The 18977-nt window shown below is 35.6% G+C and overlaps 1 protein-coding gene across 1 annotated transcript; it reads left to right on the forward strand.

Annotated features, from left to right (window-relative positions):
• Nucleotides 1-15260: 15260 nt before the first annotated feature.
• Nucleotides 15261-16199, forward strand: LOC103562033 (olfactory receptor 5B3-like). Its single transcript, XM_008536939.1, has one exon. The coding sequence runs from the start codon at nucleotides 15261-15263 to the stop codon at nucleotides 16197-16199; it is 939 nt and encodes a 312-aa protein (XP_008535161.1).
• The last annotated feature ends 2778 nt before the right edge of the window (nucleotides 16200-18977 follow it).

The raw sequence follows: 18977 nt of genomic DNA on the forward strand, positions 1-18977 counted from the left end.
CATTGTAGCATGCACAGTAACCTTGTTTAATTCCTCTCAGACTTTCCCTATTCAATGAGTTACCTTTCAAGCCCCACACTACATTCAAATTCCTGAGGTGACATTCTTATCTCTTCAAAAGTCTGTTGTTTAATAAAAAGAAAATGCATTTAGAAATATAACACTTGTAAGAGAATGGCTACTGTGAAGCATAAGAAATTTTTGAACCTGTTTGTCAAACTTTACTAATGGTATTTGATTTATTCACTTGCCCTATTTATGTTTACCACATGCCAGTGCAAACATGCATGTTACAAAGGAGCACAAACAAGCCCCATGTGGACACATACACATTGGATTGGGAAATTTTTCAGTGGTAAATGGAGTGTGGCTAGTTTTTAATAAAAATAATTTAAGTAGTTAATTGAGATATTAAATATAAAGTTATGTCTAATCATAACAGTTTTTGGTTGACTATTCTACAATTCTGAATAGGAGAATATAGTCACACACTTTTAAATGAAAGTATGTACACTTTCAGCACATTTTAAGAGATACGCAAATATCAGATCTTAAATGAGTTAATATTTCTGTCTTGACTGAGTCATCTTGTAGAATCAACATGTTTACATTACAATTTTCAAAAATAGTCACCCAAATTCCATAGCTTACCTTACGGTTCTTGCTTGGTGTTATACATACTATGAATTTAGACAAATGTATAATGAATTGAATCCATCATTATATATCATACAGAGTACTTTCACTGCCTTAAAAATCCTCTGTGATCCACCTAGTCAAGTCTCTCTCATCCTCTAACCCTTGGCAACTACTGATCTTACCTTTACTACAATGTCATATAGTTGGAATCATACATTATGTAGCCTTTTCAGATTGGCTACTTCCATGTAGTAAAATGCATGTAAAATTCCTCCATTTCTTTTCATTGCTTGATAGCTCATTTCTTTTTAGTGTCAAATAATTGTACCAGTGTTTTTTATCTATTAACCTGATGAAGGGCATCTTTATTTCTTCTAGTATAGGTAATTATGAATAAAGGTGCTGTAAATATTCATGTGAAGGTTTTTGTGTTGACATAAGTTTTCAATTCACTTGGGTAAATACCAAGGAGGATGATAGCTGGATTGTATTGTAAGAGTATGGTCAGTTTTTCAAGAAACCTCCAAACTGCCTTCCAAAGTTTTTCATTCTGACCAGCAGTGAATGAAAGTTCCTGTTGCTCCACATCCTCACCAGCCTGTGGTGTTGTCAGCATTCTGGATTTTTGGCAGTTTTAATAAGTGCGTAATGGTATCTATTATCTGTCAAAGTCTTTGGCTCATTTTATGATCGATTTGTTTGTTTTCTTATTGATACATTTTAAGTGTTCTTTGTATATTTGGGATAACAATTTTTTATCAGATGTGTCATTCGCAAGTATTTTCTCCTAGTTGGTGGCTTGTTTTCCTATTCTCTTGACACTGTTTTTCACAGAGCAGAAGGTTTTAATATTAATGAAGTCCAGCTTATTATATTTTTCATGAATTGTGGCTTTAGTGTTGTATCTACAAAGTCATCTAAGTTTTTTCCCATGTTATTGTCTAGGAGTTTTATAGTTTTACATTTTACACTTAGGTCTATGAACCATTTTGAGTTAAGTTTTATGAAGGATGTGAGGTTTGTGTCTAGATACATTTTGTTTGTTTCTTTGTTTGTATGTGGATGTCCGGTTGTTCCAGCACCATTTGTTAGAAAGAGTATCTTTGTTCTATTTTATTTCTTTTGCTTGTTTGTCAAAGACTTGTTGACCATATTTATGTAGGTCTATTTCTGGGCTCTCTATTCTGTTCTATTGATCTATTTGTGTATTCTTTTGCGAGTACCACATTGTCTTGATTACATAGCTGTATAGCAAGTCTTAAAATCAGGTAATGTCAGTCTTCCAACATTGTTCTTCTCCTTCAATATTGTGTTGGTTATTCTGGGTCTTTTGCCTCTCCACACAAACTGTAGAAGCAGTTTGTCAATATCCACAAAATAACTTGCCGGGATTTTGATTTTGATGCATTGACTCTGTGGATTAGATTGACTTAATCTGTAAATTAAATTAGCAAGAATTGACATCTTGATGATATTGAGTATTCCAATCCATGAACATGAAATATCTCTCCATTTATTTAAGAATAAGAAAAATAAAAGTTTTAACTTTACTTTCACTTATTGCATCTTTAACTTTCTTTCTTTCTTTACACAGATCCAAATTTCTGACCTATATTATTTTCTTTCTCTCTAAAAAACTTCTCTTGACATTTCTTGCAAGGTAGGTGTACCTACTGGCTGCAAATTTCCTCAATATTTGTTTGTCTGAGAAAGTCCTTATTTTTTTTCACTTTTGAAGGATAATTTCACAGGTTATGTAATTGTATATTAGTTGGCTTTTTTTCTCATTTTAAAAAAATATTTCACTCCATTCTCTTCTTACTTGCAAGGTTTCTATGGAGTAGTTGGAAGTAATTCTTATCTTTGTTCTTCTAGGGCTAAAGCGTTTTTTAACACTGGCTTCTTTCAATATTCTTTTTTATCTTTGATTATTTGTAGTTTGAAAATGATATAGTCTTTTAAAGATTTTTTAAAAATTATTTTATTAAGGTCATATTAGCTTAAAACATTATGTAAATTTCAGGTGTACATCACTATATTTCAGTTTATGCAGTATAGACTGCATCGTGTTCACCACCAACAGTCCAGTTTTTATCTGTCACCATACACATGTTCCCCTTTACCCCTTTTGCTGTCTCCCTATCCCCTTCTCCTCTGGTAACCACTAATCTGTTCTCCTTATCTATGTGTTTGTTGTTTATTTTCTACATATGAGTGAAATCATATTGTATTTGTCTTTCTCTTTCTGACTTATTTCACTCTGCATAATCCCTCAAGGTCCATCCATGTTGTCACTAATGGCATAATTTTGTTTTTTCTTTAAGGCTGAGTAGTATTCCATTGTATATATCTACCCACATATAGTTTTATTTATTATTTATTCTGCTTGGGATTCTCTGAGCTTCCTGGATCTGTAGTTTAGTGTCTGACATTAATTTTAGGAAAGTCTCAGTCATTATTGTTTCAAATATTTCTTCTGGGTTTTTTTTCTCTTTTTGTTCTCTTAGTATTCCCCTTATACATATGTTACACCTTTTGTGTTTGTCCCAGTCCTGGAATATTCTGTTCTGTTGGGGAGTTTTCAGTCTTTATTTCTTTACTTTTAAGTTTTGGAGATTTCTACTGTTATATGCTTAAATTGAAAGATTCTTTCTGTAGCCATGGGGTAACAAAACCATCAAAGGCATTCTCCATTTCTGCTACAATGTCTAGGATCTCTTTTGGGACATTTATTAGGATTTCTGTCTCTCTGCTTACATTTCCTGTCTATTCTTGGATACTGCCTAGTTTATCCATTGGAGTCCTTAGCATATTAATCATAGTTGTCTTAAATTTGTGGTCTGATAATTCCAATCTTCTTATCATGTCTAATTCTGATGTTTTTCCTGTCTTTTCAAATTGTGTTTCTTGCCTTTTGGTGTATGCTGCAATTTTTTCTTGATATCCAGAGATGACGTATCACATAAAAGAAACTTTTGAAAATAGTCCTTAAATAATGTGGTGTGAAGTGTGGGGGAGGGGAAGCAACGTGTAGTCCTATTATTAGATCTCAGTCTTTCAGTGGGCCTGTGCGCCTGTACTGTGAACTTCACAACTTTTTCTCCATTTTTCCTTACCCTTCAGGTGGGAGAGGATGGATAGAGTTGGCTGAAGTTGGGAATTTCCTCTAATAATACACCAGCACGTTAGGCTCTGATTGACTAATTCCTTCAGAGGGCAGGCCTTGTTAAGAAGAACAGTGCTTTAGCATACTTCAAAATGATTCCTCTCCTCCTCCCACTTCAAGAGGCCCAAGGGGATTTTTCTTTAGTATTTACTGTGAGAACCTTCAAAAGATTGTGGAGTACCCCCTATCACTGGGCCCCCCCAGAGCTTTTAATTCTCAGAGACATCCCAAAGGAGCCTCTAACAATTTGTCAATATGGTTTATGTTTTCCTACCCTGCTGCTGATTCCCTTGCCATTTTCTGCTCCTAAGTGTCTCTTCCAGTGAGACTTTACCCCTGTGTTCACCTGTCTGTCTCTCCAATCTTGGGGGCAGTGTTTTGCCCTGTGTCCTTACCTCTCTTATGAATCCTAGAAAAGTTGTGGATTTTTCAGTCTGTTTAGGTTTTACTTGTTGTTAGGAATGGAGTGGTTGCTTACAAGCTCCCTATATGCAGAACTGGAAACTAGAATAGCATATAAATTTTTTTCCAATATTTTTTAGTTAATAAGATGACCACGTGTTTCTCTTCCTTCATTCTATTAAACTGATTTATTAGATTGATGCCAGCAATATAGAGAATGGGAAGTCCCAGCTCTCATCTTCCCACAGATACACCAACTTAGCATAACATATGGACCAAATTTTCTTTATGAGAGGGATATAATCTGGTTAAGAAGTTGCAGTAACTAAGATGAGCACAAAACTGAAAATAGCCACACTGAAACAGAGGAAAAGAGAAATTTCATTTTACCCATGGCAGCCCCTCCTTCAAGCAGGCCCAGCTCAGGTCTGAGAGAGACAGACTTGGCCTGTGACTTCTGCCTCAGAGAAAAGAGAGGGTGGAGCATTCATACAAAGTCCTTAGACTTTCAGTGCACTACTCTATGGAAAAAGGCCAGGCAGCATACTGCATCTAGCATGGCTCTATAAAATTGGGAGAAGCCACATAATCCCTAAACTTCACCCACAGGACGAGCGGGGAGGGAGAGTGTGTATCCAACATACTCAGCCTCATAGTGCATTGCCCAAGGAAAAAGAGGTGAGTGGTTTACTACAACTGAAATGACTCTGTGATACTGGGAGAAGGCACACACCATGAATCTTTTCTCCAGGACTAACAGAGAAGAGTGGAGTGTACACCCAATGCCCTGGCCTATTAGTGTGCTGCCTTAGAGAAAAGCAGTAAATGTTTTACTGCAGCCAGAACAGTTCCATGAGATTGGGAGAAGGTTCACATACATGAGACTTCTCCAGGAGAGACAGAGAGGGGTGGCATGTACACATCCATTGAAAAGGCTTAAGAAGCTCTCAGAGTCTCTATCTAGGCTTTTCCCCATAATACCAGTTCATAAAGACTAGAAAAGTTGACTGTCTCTCCAAATGCACAGACAACAAAAGCTACACGGAACAAGAAAAATTAGGGAAGTATAACATAACAAAAAAAAAGAATTAGTAATTGAACCCAAAGAAATGGAGATCTATTAACTGCCAGAAAAGGAATTCAATATAATCATCTTAAAGAAGCTCAGTGAGTTACAAGGGGACACATATAGACAACTAAACAAATTCAGGAACTGATACATGAACAAAATGAGAAATTCAACAAAAAGATAGAAACAATGAAAAAGAACCCAACAGAAATTCTGAGGCTGAAGGGTACAATTACTGAACTGAAAAATTGAATAGAGAGCTTTATAATCAAACTTGATTAAGCAGAAGAAAGAATCAGTGAACTTGATTCAGCATTCACTGAGTTTCTGTAAACTTTTGACTATTTTCCAGAGTTCTAACAAAGTTTTCTCTGACAGTATATTCTTATATTTTTGTTGTTTCTATGAAGTGACAGTTCTTTGGAATACCCTAGTCTACCATTTTTCCTGCTATGTCTTATAAGGGCATGGTTATTGCATTTATGACCCATCAAATAATCTAGATTAATCTCCAATCTCAATACCCTTAGCTTAATCACAACTGCAAAGTCATTGCCACATAGGGTTATATTTACAGGTGCCAAGTAACAGGACCTGATAATTTTGGGGAGTCATTATTTAGCCCCCTAAATATTTATTTCTCACTTAGGCTACCATGTGTATACAGGTTGACTGGTGAAGGGGGGTGCTTTCTCTATGTGGTCACTCAAAGACGCAGGCTGATGAAGGTTTACCCGCTATAGCGGCAACTGTAGTAACATTATACCTCCTAAATCACTGTGGCTAGAGAGGAGACAAGTGAAGGGTAGTGCATATTCTTCAACCAACATATCAATTTCTTCCACAGTTCATTATCTAGAACTATCACATATTTTCTGCCTAACTGCAATGGAGCAGGCACTAGTGGGGAAATGTATGGATTGTGTGAGCACCACTATATTTGTGACCTATGAATATTAGTTCTTAAAAATAATAAATATTAATATTTAACCTTATGGAACTTCTGATATGTGCTAGACATCTCATTAAGCTTTGCGTTTATGCCATTTTGTGGCCTTCTTGATGAACCTATGAGGACGATATGATTTTATTATCTTCTTCCTTATAGAAGGAAGCTGAAGTTTATTGAAGCTAAATCACTCACCCAAATTTTAGGCAAAGCAACCCAAATGCACAGGACACATTTGTAACCACAACACTTGCCTGCTCTAATAAAGGTGTGATAAGACTTCTTGGGAGTGTTGACTTAGAGGTGAGTGTGCAAAGGGAAAAATGGATCCATCTCATTTGTTGGAAAAAATATTCCAAGGACAAAACTGTGGTGGTAAGGTAGGTGGGTGTTTAATGAAAAAGATTTGCTTAAGAAATGTCTTGAGATATCTTTGAGAAAAAGCAAAAATAATAATGAAATAAAAATTAAATTGTTAAAAACATTAACATATCTTCTCTCAATTGTTAGGTTGTCTTTTAGTTTTGTTGATGGTTTCCTTTGTTGTGCAGAAGATTTGTAGCTTGATGTAGTCTCATTTATTCATTTTTTCTTTTGTTTCCCTTGCCTGGTCAGACATGTTCCTTAAAAATATGCTGCTAAGGGGCTGGCCCCATGGCAGAGTGGTTAAGTTCGCGCGCTCCGCTGCAGGCAGCCCAGTGTTTCGTCAGTTTGAATCCTGGGCGCGGACATGGCACTGCTCATCGGACCACGCTGAGGCAGCATCCCACATACCACAACTAGAAGGACCCACAACGAAGAATATACAACTATGTACCGGGGGGCTTTGGGGATAGAAAGGAAAAAATAAAATCTTTCAAAAAAAAATATGCTGCTAAGACTGATGTCAAAGAGCATACGGCCTATCTTTTCCTCTAGAAGTTTCATGGTTTGGGGTCTTACATTCAAGTCTTTAATTCATTTTGAGTTGATTTTTGTGCATGGTGTAAGGGAATGGTCTACTTTCATTCTTTTGCATGTGGCGGTCCAGTTTTCCCAACACCATTTATTGAAGAGACTCTCCTTTCTCCATTGTATGCTCTTGGCTCCCTTGTCAAATATTAGCTGTCCATAAATGTGTGGGTTTATTTCTAGGATCTCATTTCTGTTACATTGATCTATGTGTTTGCGCCCGTACCACACTGTTTTGGTTACTATGGCTTTGTAGTACATTTTGAAATCAGGGAGTGTGATACCTCCAGCTTTGTTCTTTTTTCTCGCGAATCCTTTGGCTATTCGGGGTCTTTTGTTGTTCCATATAAATTTTAGGATTCTTAGCTCTATTTCCGTGAAAAAATGTTGTTGGAACTTTGACAGGGATTGCATTGAATCTATAGATTACTTTAGGAAGTATGCACATTTTAACTATGTTAATTCTTCCAATCCAAGAGCACGGAATATCTTTCCATTTCTTTGTGTCTTCTTCAATTTCTTTCAACAATGATTTACAGTTTTCGGTGTACAGATATTTCAAGTTTATTCCTAGGTATTTTATTCTTTTTGTTGCACTTGTAAATGGGATTGTATTAATTTCTCTTTCTGCTACTTCGTTGTTAGTGTATAGAAACACAATCGATTTTTGTATGTTGATTTTGTATCCTGCGACTTGACTGTATTCATTTATTATTTCTAAAAGTTTTTTGTAGCTTTTTAAGGGTTTTCTACATATAAAATGTTGTCAACTACAAATAGTGACAGTTTTACTTCTTCTATTCCAATTTAGATCCCTTTTATTCTGGGCAAAGGAAACAGTAGAAAAAATCAACAAATGGGACTACATCAAACTAAAAGCTTTTGGACAGAAAAGGAAAGCACCAACAAAATGAAAAGACTAACAACTGGCAGAAGATAATTGCAAAACATATATCCGATCAGGGTTAATATCCAAAATATACAAAGAACTCATACATCTCAACAACAAAAAACCAACAACCCAATTTAAAAATGAGCAAAAGATCTGAACAGAGATTTCTCCAAAGAAGATATACAGATGGCCAACAGGCATATGCAAAGATGCTCAACTATATTAGGTATCAGGGAAATGAAAATCAAAACTACCATGAAATATTACCTCGTTTTGGTCAGAATGGCTATAATTAATAAGACAGGAAACAACAAGTGTTGGAGAGCATGTGAAGAGAAGGGAACTCTCGTACACGGCTGGTGGGAGTGCAAACTGGTCAGACACTATGGAAAGTAGTATGGGGTATCCTCAGAAAATTAAGGATAGATCTACCATATGATCCACCTATTCCACTGCTGGGTATTTATCCAAAGAACTTGAAAACACAAATGCATAAAGATACCTGCACCCCTAAGTTCAGTGTAGCTATATTCACAATAGCCAAGACTTGGAAGCAACCTAGGTTCTGATCAGGGGATGAATGAATAAAGAAGATGTGGTGTATATATACATAATGGAATACTACTCAGCCATAAGAAATGATGAAATCCAGCCATTTATGACAACGTGAATGGACCTGGAGGGTATTATGCTAAGTGAAATAAGTTAGAGGGAGAAAGTCAAATACCGTATGATCTCCCTCATAAGTAGAAGATAAAAACGACAAACAAACACATAGCAACAGAGATTGGATTGGTGGTTACCATAGGGGAAGGGGGGGAGGCGGGAGGGCAAAAGGTTGATTATTCTCATGTGTGTGGTGATAGACTATAATTAGGTTTTGGGTGGTGAATATGATGTAATCTACACAGAATTCGAAATATATTATGATGTACATCTGAAAGCTATACAATGTTATAATCCAATTTTCCTGCAAAAAAAAAAAAACTTTAAGATATCAAGCTCTGTAAGGATGTGAAACTATTTGAACTCATTGCTGGTGGGAATTTAAAATGGTAGAGCCACTTCAGAAAATGGTTTTGCAGTTTCTTATTAAAATAAGCATATACTTACCATATGAGCAAACAATCCAACTGGTAGGTGTCTACCCAAATGAAATGAAAACGTATGTTCACACAAAAATCTTTAGGCAAAAGTGTACATCAGCTTTATTTGTAATCACCAAACACTAGAACAAACACAAATGTTCCTCAACTATGGAATAAGAAATACAATCCAGGGCTGGCCTGGTGGCGCAGCAGTTAAGTGTGCACCTTCTGCTTCAGAGGCCCAGGGTTTGCCGGTTCGGATCCCAGGTGCGGACATGGCACCACTTGGCACGCCGTGTTGTGGTAGGCATCCCACATATAACCACATGTAAAGTAGAGGAAGATGGGCACGGATGTTAGCTCAGAGCCAATCTTCCTCAGCAAAAAGAGGAGGATTGCCAGCAGTTAGCTCAGGGCTAATCTTCCTTAAAAAAAAAAAAAGACAGAAGGAAAAGAAATACAATCCATAACGTCCATGTAATGGTATAATACTCTGCAATAAAAATATATTCCCCAATTATACAAGTAACAGTAAATATAAATGTAAATATAGATGGACCTCAAACATATCATGCTAAGTGAAAGACACCAGACTCAAAGACTGCTTATTCTAGAATTATAATTAAGGCTCTTCTTTTAAAGGCAAATTATTTGCACAAAAACAGTTTAGTGTTTGCTAGGGACAGTGGGTGGGAGAAGTTTACTGGAAAGAAAGTTGGCTGAATTTGTGCAGATGATTGTGGTAAAGTCACAAGACCATAATTTGACAATTCTTGGAACTATACATTAAAGTATGAATGTTACTGTATGTTTATATACATTAATTAGAAAATGAGAAAATAAATAAAACAAGTCATACGAAAAAACATGTGTGCAGTATGAAAATAACCAGCTTAGTCCCCCTAGGCAGATTAATTGCTTCTTTCCTAGAAAAGTGCAATGAGAAGCTATAAATGTCCTCAAGGGGGACATTCATGGAGTCCATGTCTCTATTATTCTCTCATGGGTTCTCAGAAATTAGCATCTGAAGTCCCAATAGAACTCAAGGCGACATCATTTTAAAGGGACCAAACTGCGTGCCAACCTCATTTGGTCATCATGCATTCATCTAACTGTTAATAGTCCTTAGTACACACAGGCTTTCTCCCAACCTGAGGATTTGATGTGAGCCTTCCACCATGGCCAAAGAAAACAAACCAAGACAAAAATAACATCAAGAGACTTTAAAATGATAACTTCTTTGTAAGATGTTTTGTAAACTTTCCCTTATTTGCTATGTATAGACACATGCCATGAGTTATGTGAAAAGCCACTCTATTGTGTTTATTTTACAAATAATGAGGAGGTAAGTGACTTCTCTGAGGATACAGAAAGAATGCATGTAAAATCATGACTTCAACCATGTTGATATTCTTCCTTCCATATTTCCCTGCCTCAGAGACCTTTGAACATCTTGACTGCTACCTGAGATAGAGCCTGTCTAACAGTACTTATTAATTACTCCATGGCTGAATTTCTTATTTCAGACTCACTATTCAGGATCGACTGTTCTTTCTGTTTCAGCAGACAGGTAAGCACCTATGTTCCATAAACATTTTTAATGGAAAGTGTAATTTATGCAAAAGCAGTGGGGCAGCTATACCAACTATGAGTTATTTAAGCACAGAAATAGATTTTTTTCAACATTCTTCTATAGTACTGAAGAGAGACTGGGATATGAATGTCGAAACTTCCATCAATGTGGGTTTTAGTGATTCTTATGAAATATGCTGCTTTCCCAAAGAAAATGAACAGAAAAATAAAATATGTGATGTTTTGATTAAATAAGAGATGATTACATCTTGTTCTCTCTCTGCTGGTTTCTCATTGGAGGTTCAAAAAAAGAGAAAAGAGAAAAGAGTAATGTTCTTTCTTTAAATGACAAAAGGGTCTTCAATGAATTAACAATATCTGAACTGCATTTAACACTTTCCCCATAATCTCACGATTATTATTAATAGCACATCTACAAAAGTTGACAGTGATGTGGCTAAAAGAACAGATTTTGATTAAGTTGAAGTGAATTTAATGTTGATTCTTGACCCTTCCTCATAGTAGATGTGCAATTTTAGAGCATCGCAAGCCTTCAATTTCTTATAGTAAAATAATAATATAATGTAAACTCCTTGTACTCTCACACACACACACACACACACACATGCACACATCATTTATATATAAAGCACTATATACACCACTGGCTGTAGAAGATAATATATGCTAAAAATGGTCATGCATATTAAGATTGTCAAACATAGTATCTTCATGGGCTAGGGGTATAAAATGAAGTTGCGAAAGGTCTAGCAAGACGAAGAGGGGGAATGGTAGTTATCAGAGAATGGCTGCCTTTTCAAAATCTTCAAATTCAAATGAAAAAATCTAAAATACTGTCCCTACACCATATTTTACAACATGTGGTTTGCAGGCCAAAATTAGCCCCCACACTAGGAACTTCCAATTTTTAATCTCTGTGATTCAACAATTGGATCATAGTAATGACAGAAAGAATGATTTTAACAAAGACTCGCTCAAGCTAAAATATAGATTTCAAGGAAGATATTAAGCAAAAGAATAGCTCAGGCGGAATTTTAGGAGCAGCCAATCATATGGCATGAGTGAGTATGGACAAAGAAACACTGGAGTGCACGGAAAAATCTCAGTGGTCATAGTGTGTGAGAAAACACAAATTGAGAAGAGAGACTTTAAGACTTCAGAACTAATCCATACTTTAGGTCCTGTATGTCACCATCCATCCATTTTTCCCAAACAAACATGAAGACTATCTTTTCATCCTAATAATAGTTTTATAACTAGCACTCATCTGGCTGTGCTAAACGCTAGCTTTTTATTCATTATTATTTAAGCATTACCTTATTTAATCCTCACAATAATACCTTAAGATAGATCTCATTACTGTCTTCATTTGGCAGATGGAAAAATGAGGTTTTGGGGAGGTACGGTAGGACCAATGACTCCTAGGTAGTGAATGATAAGACTTATATGCACCTCACCCTAGAGCCCAAGTTTTATACCTGATGCTTTGCTTTTCCCTCATAATTTTCTCTATTCGTCATACATGCCCCTTCTGCTCCAGTTATCCCAATACATCTACTATGCATATATCTCCCAGTTACTTTACTGCAAAACCCAAACACTGAGTTTGGACCAATGGAGACAATGAGAAATTGTAAACTGAGTTAAATTCAATGTTATTTAAATTAAATTAACAGCACATAGTTATGAACCATTCTGCCTTGGTCTCAAGGTTGGCTTGATTCCAAAGTGTGGCTTGCCAGTTATTAATTGTTTGAACATGAATAAATTTTTCAATTCCTTGTGCCTCATAATTGTTGTGAATATAATAATTAATCAACCTCCTAGTGTTATTGAGAGGAATCAATGAATATACATGTAAAGTATATAGAGAAGTTCCTGGCAGATGAGCTAAATGAAAGTATTAGCTTTTACTAGGCTCAGAAAAGTGAGTTGGTGGATATATTCATTCCAGACATATCCTCTAGGACAACAAAGGTGATTTCATTATATTCATTTTACAAACGAAAAGGAGGTAGGTGACTCCTCTAAGGACACAGAGAGAACGTATGGTAGGTTCAGGAATTGAACCACGTTACTATCCTTTCCTCTATTTTTCCCTGCCTTAGGGAACTTGGAACTTTCTGACAGCTACCTGAGAGAGAGCTCCCCTAATAGTATCTATGCATTATTTGACTGATATTCTGATTTCAGATTCACTATTCAGAATTGACTGTTCCTTCTCTCCCAGCATACAGGTAAGCATCTTTATTACTTAAACATTTTTAGTGTGGAGTTTAATTTATGCAAAAGAAGTGGGGCAGCTATACTTAAAGTTATTTGAGAACAGAAATAGATATTTTCAATGTTTTTCTAAAGTACCGAGGTGAGGCTGGGGTATAAATGTCAAAACTTCTATCAGTAGGGAGTTTACTGATAGTTATGAAGCATCATCCTGCTTTCCTAAAGATATGAGCAAAAAATTAACAAATGATTCTCTGATTGATCAACTGGCAGTTTTATCTTGTTCACTAAATGTTGGCCTCTCATTGGAGGTAAAAAACAACAAAAAAAGAAGAGGAGTGAAATGATCTTTAAAGTACAAAAGTGTCTAATATAAATCAAAAAGATCCAAATTGCATTTTAAACTTCTCCGTATAATTTCATGGTTATTATTATTAGCACATCTACACATGTTGACAATGAATGGCTAAAAGCATAGACTTTTGATTAGATGGAAAGTGGATTTAACTCTTGAATCTTAACTCTTTCTCATACTTGCTGTGGAATTTTAGAGAATCAAATAACTTCTCAAATCCTCAATTTCCCTAGTGATAAGGTAGAAATAATAATACAACCTACCTTATACACACACACACACACACACACTCACATACATTTATATATGAAGCTGTATTGGTTATAAAATGTAGTATATGCTAAAAGTGGTCATGTGTGTTAAGGTTGGCAAACATAATGTCTTCATGGGATAGGCTTGTAAAGTGAAGTTGGAAAAGTTTTAGGAAGAAGATGTCACTAGTTAGCAGAAGACCGATACCCTTCCAATGGCTTCCAATTTAAATAAAAAGATTTAAAATATTGTTCCTACACAAGAGCAGATTCAAATAAAATATTTTGCAACACAGTGTTTGCCACCACAGCAGATCTACAGTCTAAAGACAGCCCACAAACAAGCAACTTTCAACCCTTGATCTCTGTGATTCTGTTAAGAGATGAGAGTAGTGAGAGAAAGGGTTTAAGAAAAAGGAACTCTTTTAAGCTAAAATATGGATTTCAAGGGAGAAATTAAGCAAATGAATGCTCACATGGAATTTCTGGAACAGTCAATTGCATGGGCAAAGGTGAGAAACACTGGGGAGCACAGAAAATCTAAGTTACTCTAGTGTGTGAAAAAAGGCAAATTGAAGAGGAAGTCTTTAAGACTTCAAAACTCATGCACACCAGAAGCCCTGCAGGGTGCAACTCATTTTGCCCACACCAACATGGAGACAATCATTCCATCCTAATAATAATAAATAAATAAAGCTCATCAGACTATGCTAAACACCCAGGAGTTTATTGTTTTTTTAATACATTACCTTATTTAATTCTCACAATAATACTGTAAAGCAGGTCTCTTTACTGTCTTAATTTTATAGACGGAAACTTGAGGTTCAGGTGAGTTAGGTAAGGATTAATGACTCATAGGTAGTAAATGGCAGGGCTGATATGCTCCTCATCCCAGAACCCAAACTCTATACCAAATCCTTTGCCTTCTCTTCAGAATTGCCTCTGTTGGTTGCACATGTCCACACTGCTCCGGTTATCCTACCACATCTACTACACACATTTCTCTCAGTTACTTCGCTGCAAAACCCCAAACTCTGAATTTGGACCAATCGAGACAATGAGTAATTATAAACTGAGCTAAATTCAAGTTGATTTGAATACAATTAAGAACATTAGAAAACATTCCATGTGGATGCAAAGGTTGACTTTGGTCCAAAGCATGGCTTGTCAATTAATTCTAATTTAATTAGAAAAATTTACTCAATCTCTTGTGAATTATCATCTAAATGAATGTAATAACAAATCAAACTCATAATGTTCTTGAGAGGATGTAATGAATATACATTTAAAGTGTCAACAGCAGTCCCTGGCAGGTCAGCAACATGTAAATATGCTTTTATTAGCTTGGGAAAAGTGAATTGGTAGATATATTCATTTTGGACAAGCCATTGGTCAACTTATTTAATTTCCTATATCTCAGTTTATAGATTTATAAACTTGAAAAGTTGTGGAAAAATGATCCGTGATGATCCCTCGGATTCAACAGTATGTAAATTTATACATAATTAATGCACTAAGTTCTGTTATCAAGCCCATTTTTACCTGGAGAGTCTTGAAATACAAGTTATTGCCATAATGAAATAATAATTATTATTGTATATACACTTTTCAATCTAGCTTTCTTTGGTATCACTCTGTTTCTATCTTCTCACAAACAGAGCATTTTTTGATTCTCAACATTGATGAAGAACAGGACAGAAGTGACACAGTTCATCCTCCTAGGACTAACCAATGCCCCAGAATTGCAGCTCCCACTGTTTATAACTTTCACCCTCATCTATATCATCACTCTGATTGGGAATTTGGGGATTATCATGTTGATTCTGTTGAACTCTCATCTCCACACTCCCGTGTACTTTTTCCTCAGTAACTTGTCTCTAGTAGATTTGTGTTACTCTTCAGCTGTCACTCCCACAGTCATGGCTGGTTTTATTACAGTAGACAAGGTCATCTCCTACAATGCATGTGCTGCTCAGATGTTCTTTTTTGTAGCATTCGCCACTGTAGAAAATTACCTCTTAGCCTCAATGGCCTATGACCGCTACGCAGCAGTGTGCAAACCCCTACATTATTCCACCACCATGACAACAGGTGTGTGTGCATGCCTGACCACTGGCTCCTACATCTGTGGTTTCCTGAATGCCTCCATCCACATTGGAGACACATTCAGTCTTTCTTTCTGTATGTCCAATGTGGTCCATGACTTTTTCTGTGATATTCCAGCTGTCATGGTTCTCTCTTGCTCTGATAGGCATGTGAGTGAGCTGGTTCTTGTTTATGTAGTGAGCTTCAACATCTTTTTTGCCCTCCTGGTTATCTTGATATCCTATGTAATCATATTTATCACCATCCTAAAGATGCACTCAGCTTCAGGATATCAGAAGGCTCTATCCACCTGTGCCTCCCACTTCACTGCAGTCTCCATCTTCTATGGAACTATTATCTTCATGTACTTACAGCCCAGCTCCAGTCATTCTATGGACACAGACAAAATGGCATCTGTATTCTATAGTATGATCATCCCCATGCTCAACCCTGTGGTCTATAGTTTGAGGAACAAGGAGGTCAAGGTTGCATTCATGAAGGTTGTTTCAGAGGCAAAATTGTCTTTAGGATTGTGACTTTAATGTTGTACAATGTGAAGTAACCTAATTTCATTACGGCCACAGTAAAATTAAGTTTGCACAGTGACTTTCTTATCTATTCAAGTCTCTTGTCAGGGCCGGCTTCATGGTGTAGTGATTAAGTTCACGTGCTTTGCTTCGGTGGCCTCGATTCTCAGGTTCGGATCCTCGGGGTGGATCTAAATCATTCTTCTGCCGTGATGTGACGGTGATCTACATACAAAATAGGGGAAGATTGGCACAGGTGTTAGCTCAGGGCTAATCTTCCTCAAGAAAAAAAAAGAGGAAGATTGGCAACCAATGTTAGCTCAGAGTGAATCTTTCTCAGCGGAAAAAAAAAGTCTCATCCTGAAAAAAGGAAACATTATGTCCAGAAATATACCTAAAGAAAAATCCCTAAGATGCCTTGGGGCTTGTTTGTCAAAACTTTATTAAGGATATTACTTTATTCACTTGTTCTACATGCATTTTTTTTCTACCACATCAATACAAATAGTCATAAAATAGTGGCACAAATGAGACCATGAACAAAGTGCATCCATATGCCCCAAGAGGATACATATTCATTGGAGTGGGAAATTTGCCATAATTAAATGGAATGTTGCTAATTTTAATAACAATGATAATTTACATATTTGCAATATATTAGAATATAAATTTATGTCTAAGATTTTTTGTTTTTTAGTTGAATGTTGTTCTAAGAGTCCTAATTTGATAATAAAAGTGATATACTATTAAATAAAATTGTGCTTTTTAGGAGCACATTTTATTGAGAGATATATAAATATAACGTCTTAAATGAATTAATATTTGTTTTGACTGAGTCATTTGATAGAACCACCATGCTCAAATTAGAATTTTCAAAAGGATAATATAGCCAGAGTATAAGAAAAATGGAGGAAGGATAAAAGTATTTTTCAATTTCTTCAGATATTACTACTAACTTTCACACTATTAAATAATTCACTGAGAACCAATAATGTTGTACATTTTGCTTCTGGAAATGCTTTGAAATTGTTAATGCTGGTATTTCATGTTGACTTTTGTTGATTTAAATTATCTTTTGTTACTACCTTGTTCTTTTACCTTACTTTGTTCACACTGATGTTCTTCCCATTTCTTCACAATCTGACAAACTCCAAACGCATTACTGCCTCAAGGCATTTGTACTTACTCTTCCCTTTGTGGAATGTTCCCTTACTCCATTAAGGTTATTACTTAAATGTTACTTTATTATAGATTTCTTTTGTGATCACCTTTATAAAATAGTCACTCTTTACTCACCATGTGCACTGTCCTTTCAGTCTGTGTTATTCTTCACAGTACTTATAAGCCATCACCTATTGTATATTTATTTGTTCACTTGTTTATTATCTATCTTCACCAACTAGAATTTAAACTCCATAAAAGCAGTGGCTTTGTCTGTCTTGTTTGCAACAAGATCCTCAGTAGATAAATGAGTGTCTATTTCATAGTAGATTCTCAATAAATAATTGTTAAATGAATGAATAAAATAATTAAACTTTGAGTCCAACTGTATCAATATGTTGAATCTCTAAACCATTGATGACTATAGTGTATCATCCGTAATATAAAAGTTCTAGATATAGGTATAGTGCATTTCAAGAAGCATGGCTAATTCTCTTTTGCCGAAATACTTTTATCTGTATTCTTACTCAGTGCTTGCACTCTAGTGTTTGGACACAATGATTTCCTGGATCCCATAATCAAGAGAATCATCTGAAACAAGGTCGTTATTTTTACTTAGAAGTGATGTCTCATTAAGTGGCAAGTAACACTTCAAATAAGTACTATTTAGTAAATCAGAAAAAAACATTAAATATGAGATTATTTAAAGGTTTAGTATCATTATATTTGAAAATTACTTCATACATATGAAATATAATTAACTAAAATGATTCTAAGTATTTATATGGAATATAAACATGACAGTATCTGTCAACAACAAAGATAATGTACATTCGATATGATAGTATAATACACAACCTTTATACTTTTAGTTTTGATCCTCTCTCTCTCTCTCTCTACATATATATATATATACTCTCTATATATCCTCTATATATAGGGAGTGCTATACTATACAAAAACTACCCACATAAACGTGTACCCTTATCTAATTTGTTATCTCTATACAATAAGAAGCCTCAATATTTTAATATTTGTTAGATTATGCTTGAATATGCTAATATTCTCATTCTGGTACTTATGGGACAGGGTAATATAACACAAATATTCACTTCTACCTTTATGGTGATGTTTCTCCTCTTGGAACCATTTCTAATTTGTATTTTAAATAATTATTTAATTTTAGAATTATTTTAGAGTTATAAAAAAAAAACAGTGTAGAATGTTCACTGTAACCTTCTGGCCATCTGAATAACGGCCTGCAAAAGGTCATCCTAATTCCTGGAACGTTCCAATGTTAATTTATATGGCCTAAAAGGACTATAGAGATATGATTAAGTTAAGGATTTCATCTGGGATTATCTGTGTGGACCATAAAGTCGCTTCCATGTGTACTTATAAGAGGAAACCAGAGAGATTGAACCACAGATAAAAGAGAAGTGGGCAATGTGACCTTAGAAGCAGAGACTGACATGATGTGACCACAAACCATGGAATGCCAGCCACCACTAGAAGATGGAAAAGGCAAGAAATGGATTTTTCCTCAGAGCCTATGGAGGGATCATTGCTCTTCCAACACACTGATTTTTGTCTAGGGAAACTGATTTTGGACTTCTAGATTCCAGA

This window comes from Equus przewalskii, chromosome 11, assembly GCF_037783145.1.
Source record: "Equus przewalskii isolate Varuska chromosome 11, EquPr2, whole genome shotgun sequence".
Taxonomy (NCBI): domain Eukaryota; kingdom Metazoa; phylum Chordata; class Mammalia; order Perissodactyla; family Equidae; genus Equus; species Equus przewalskii.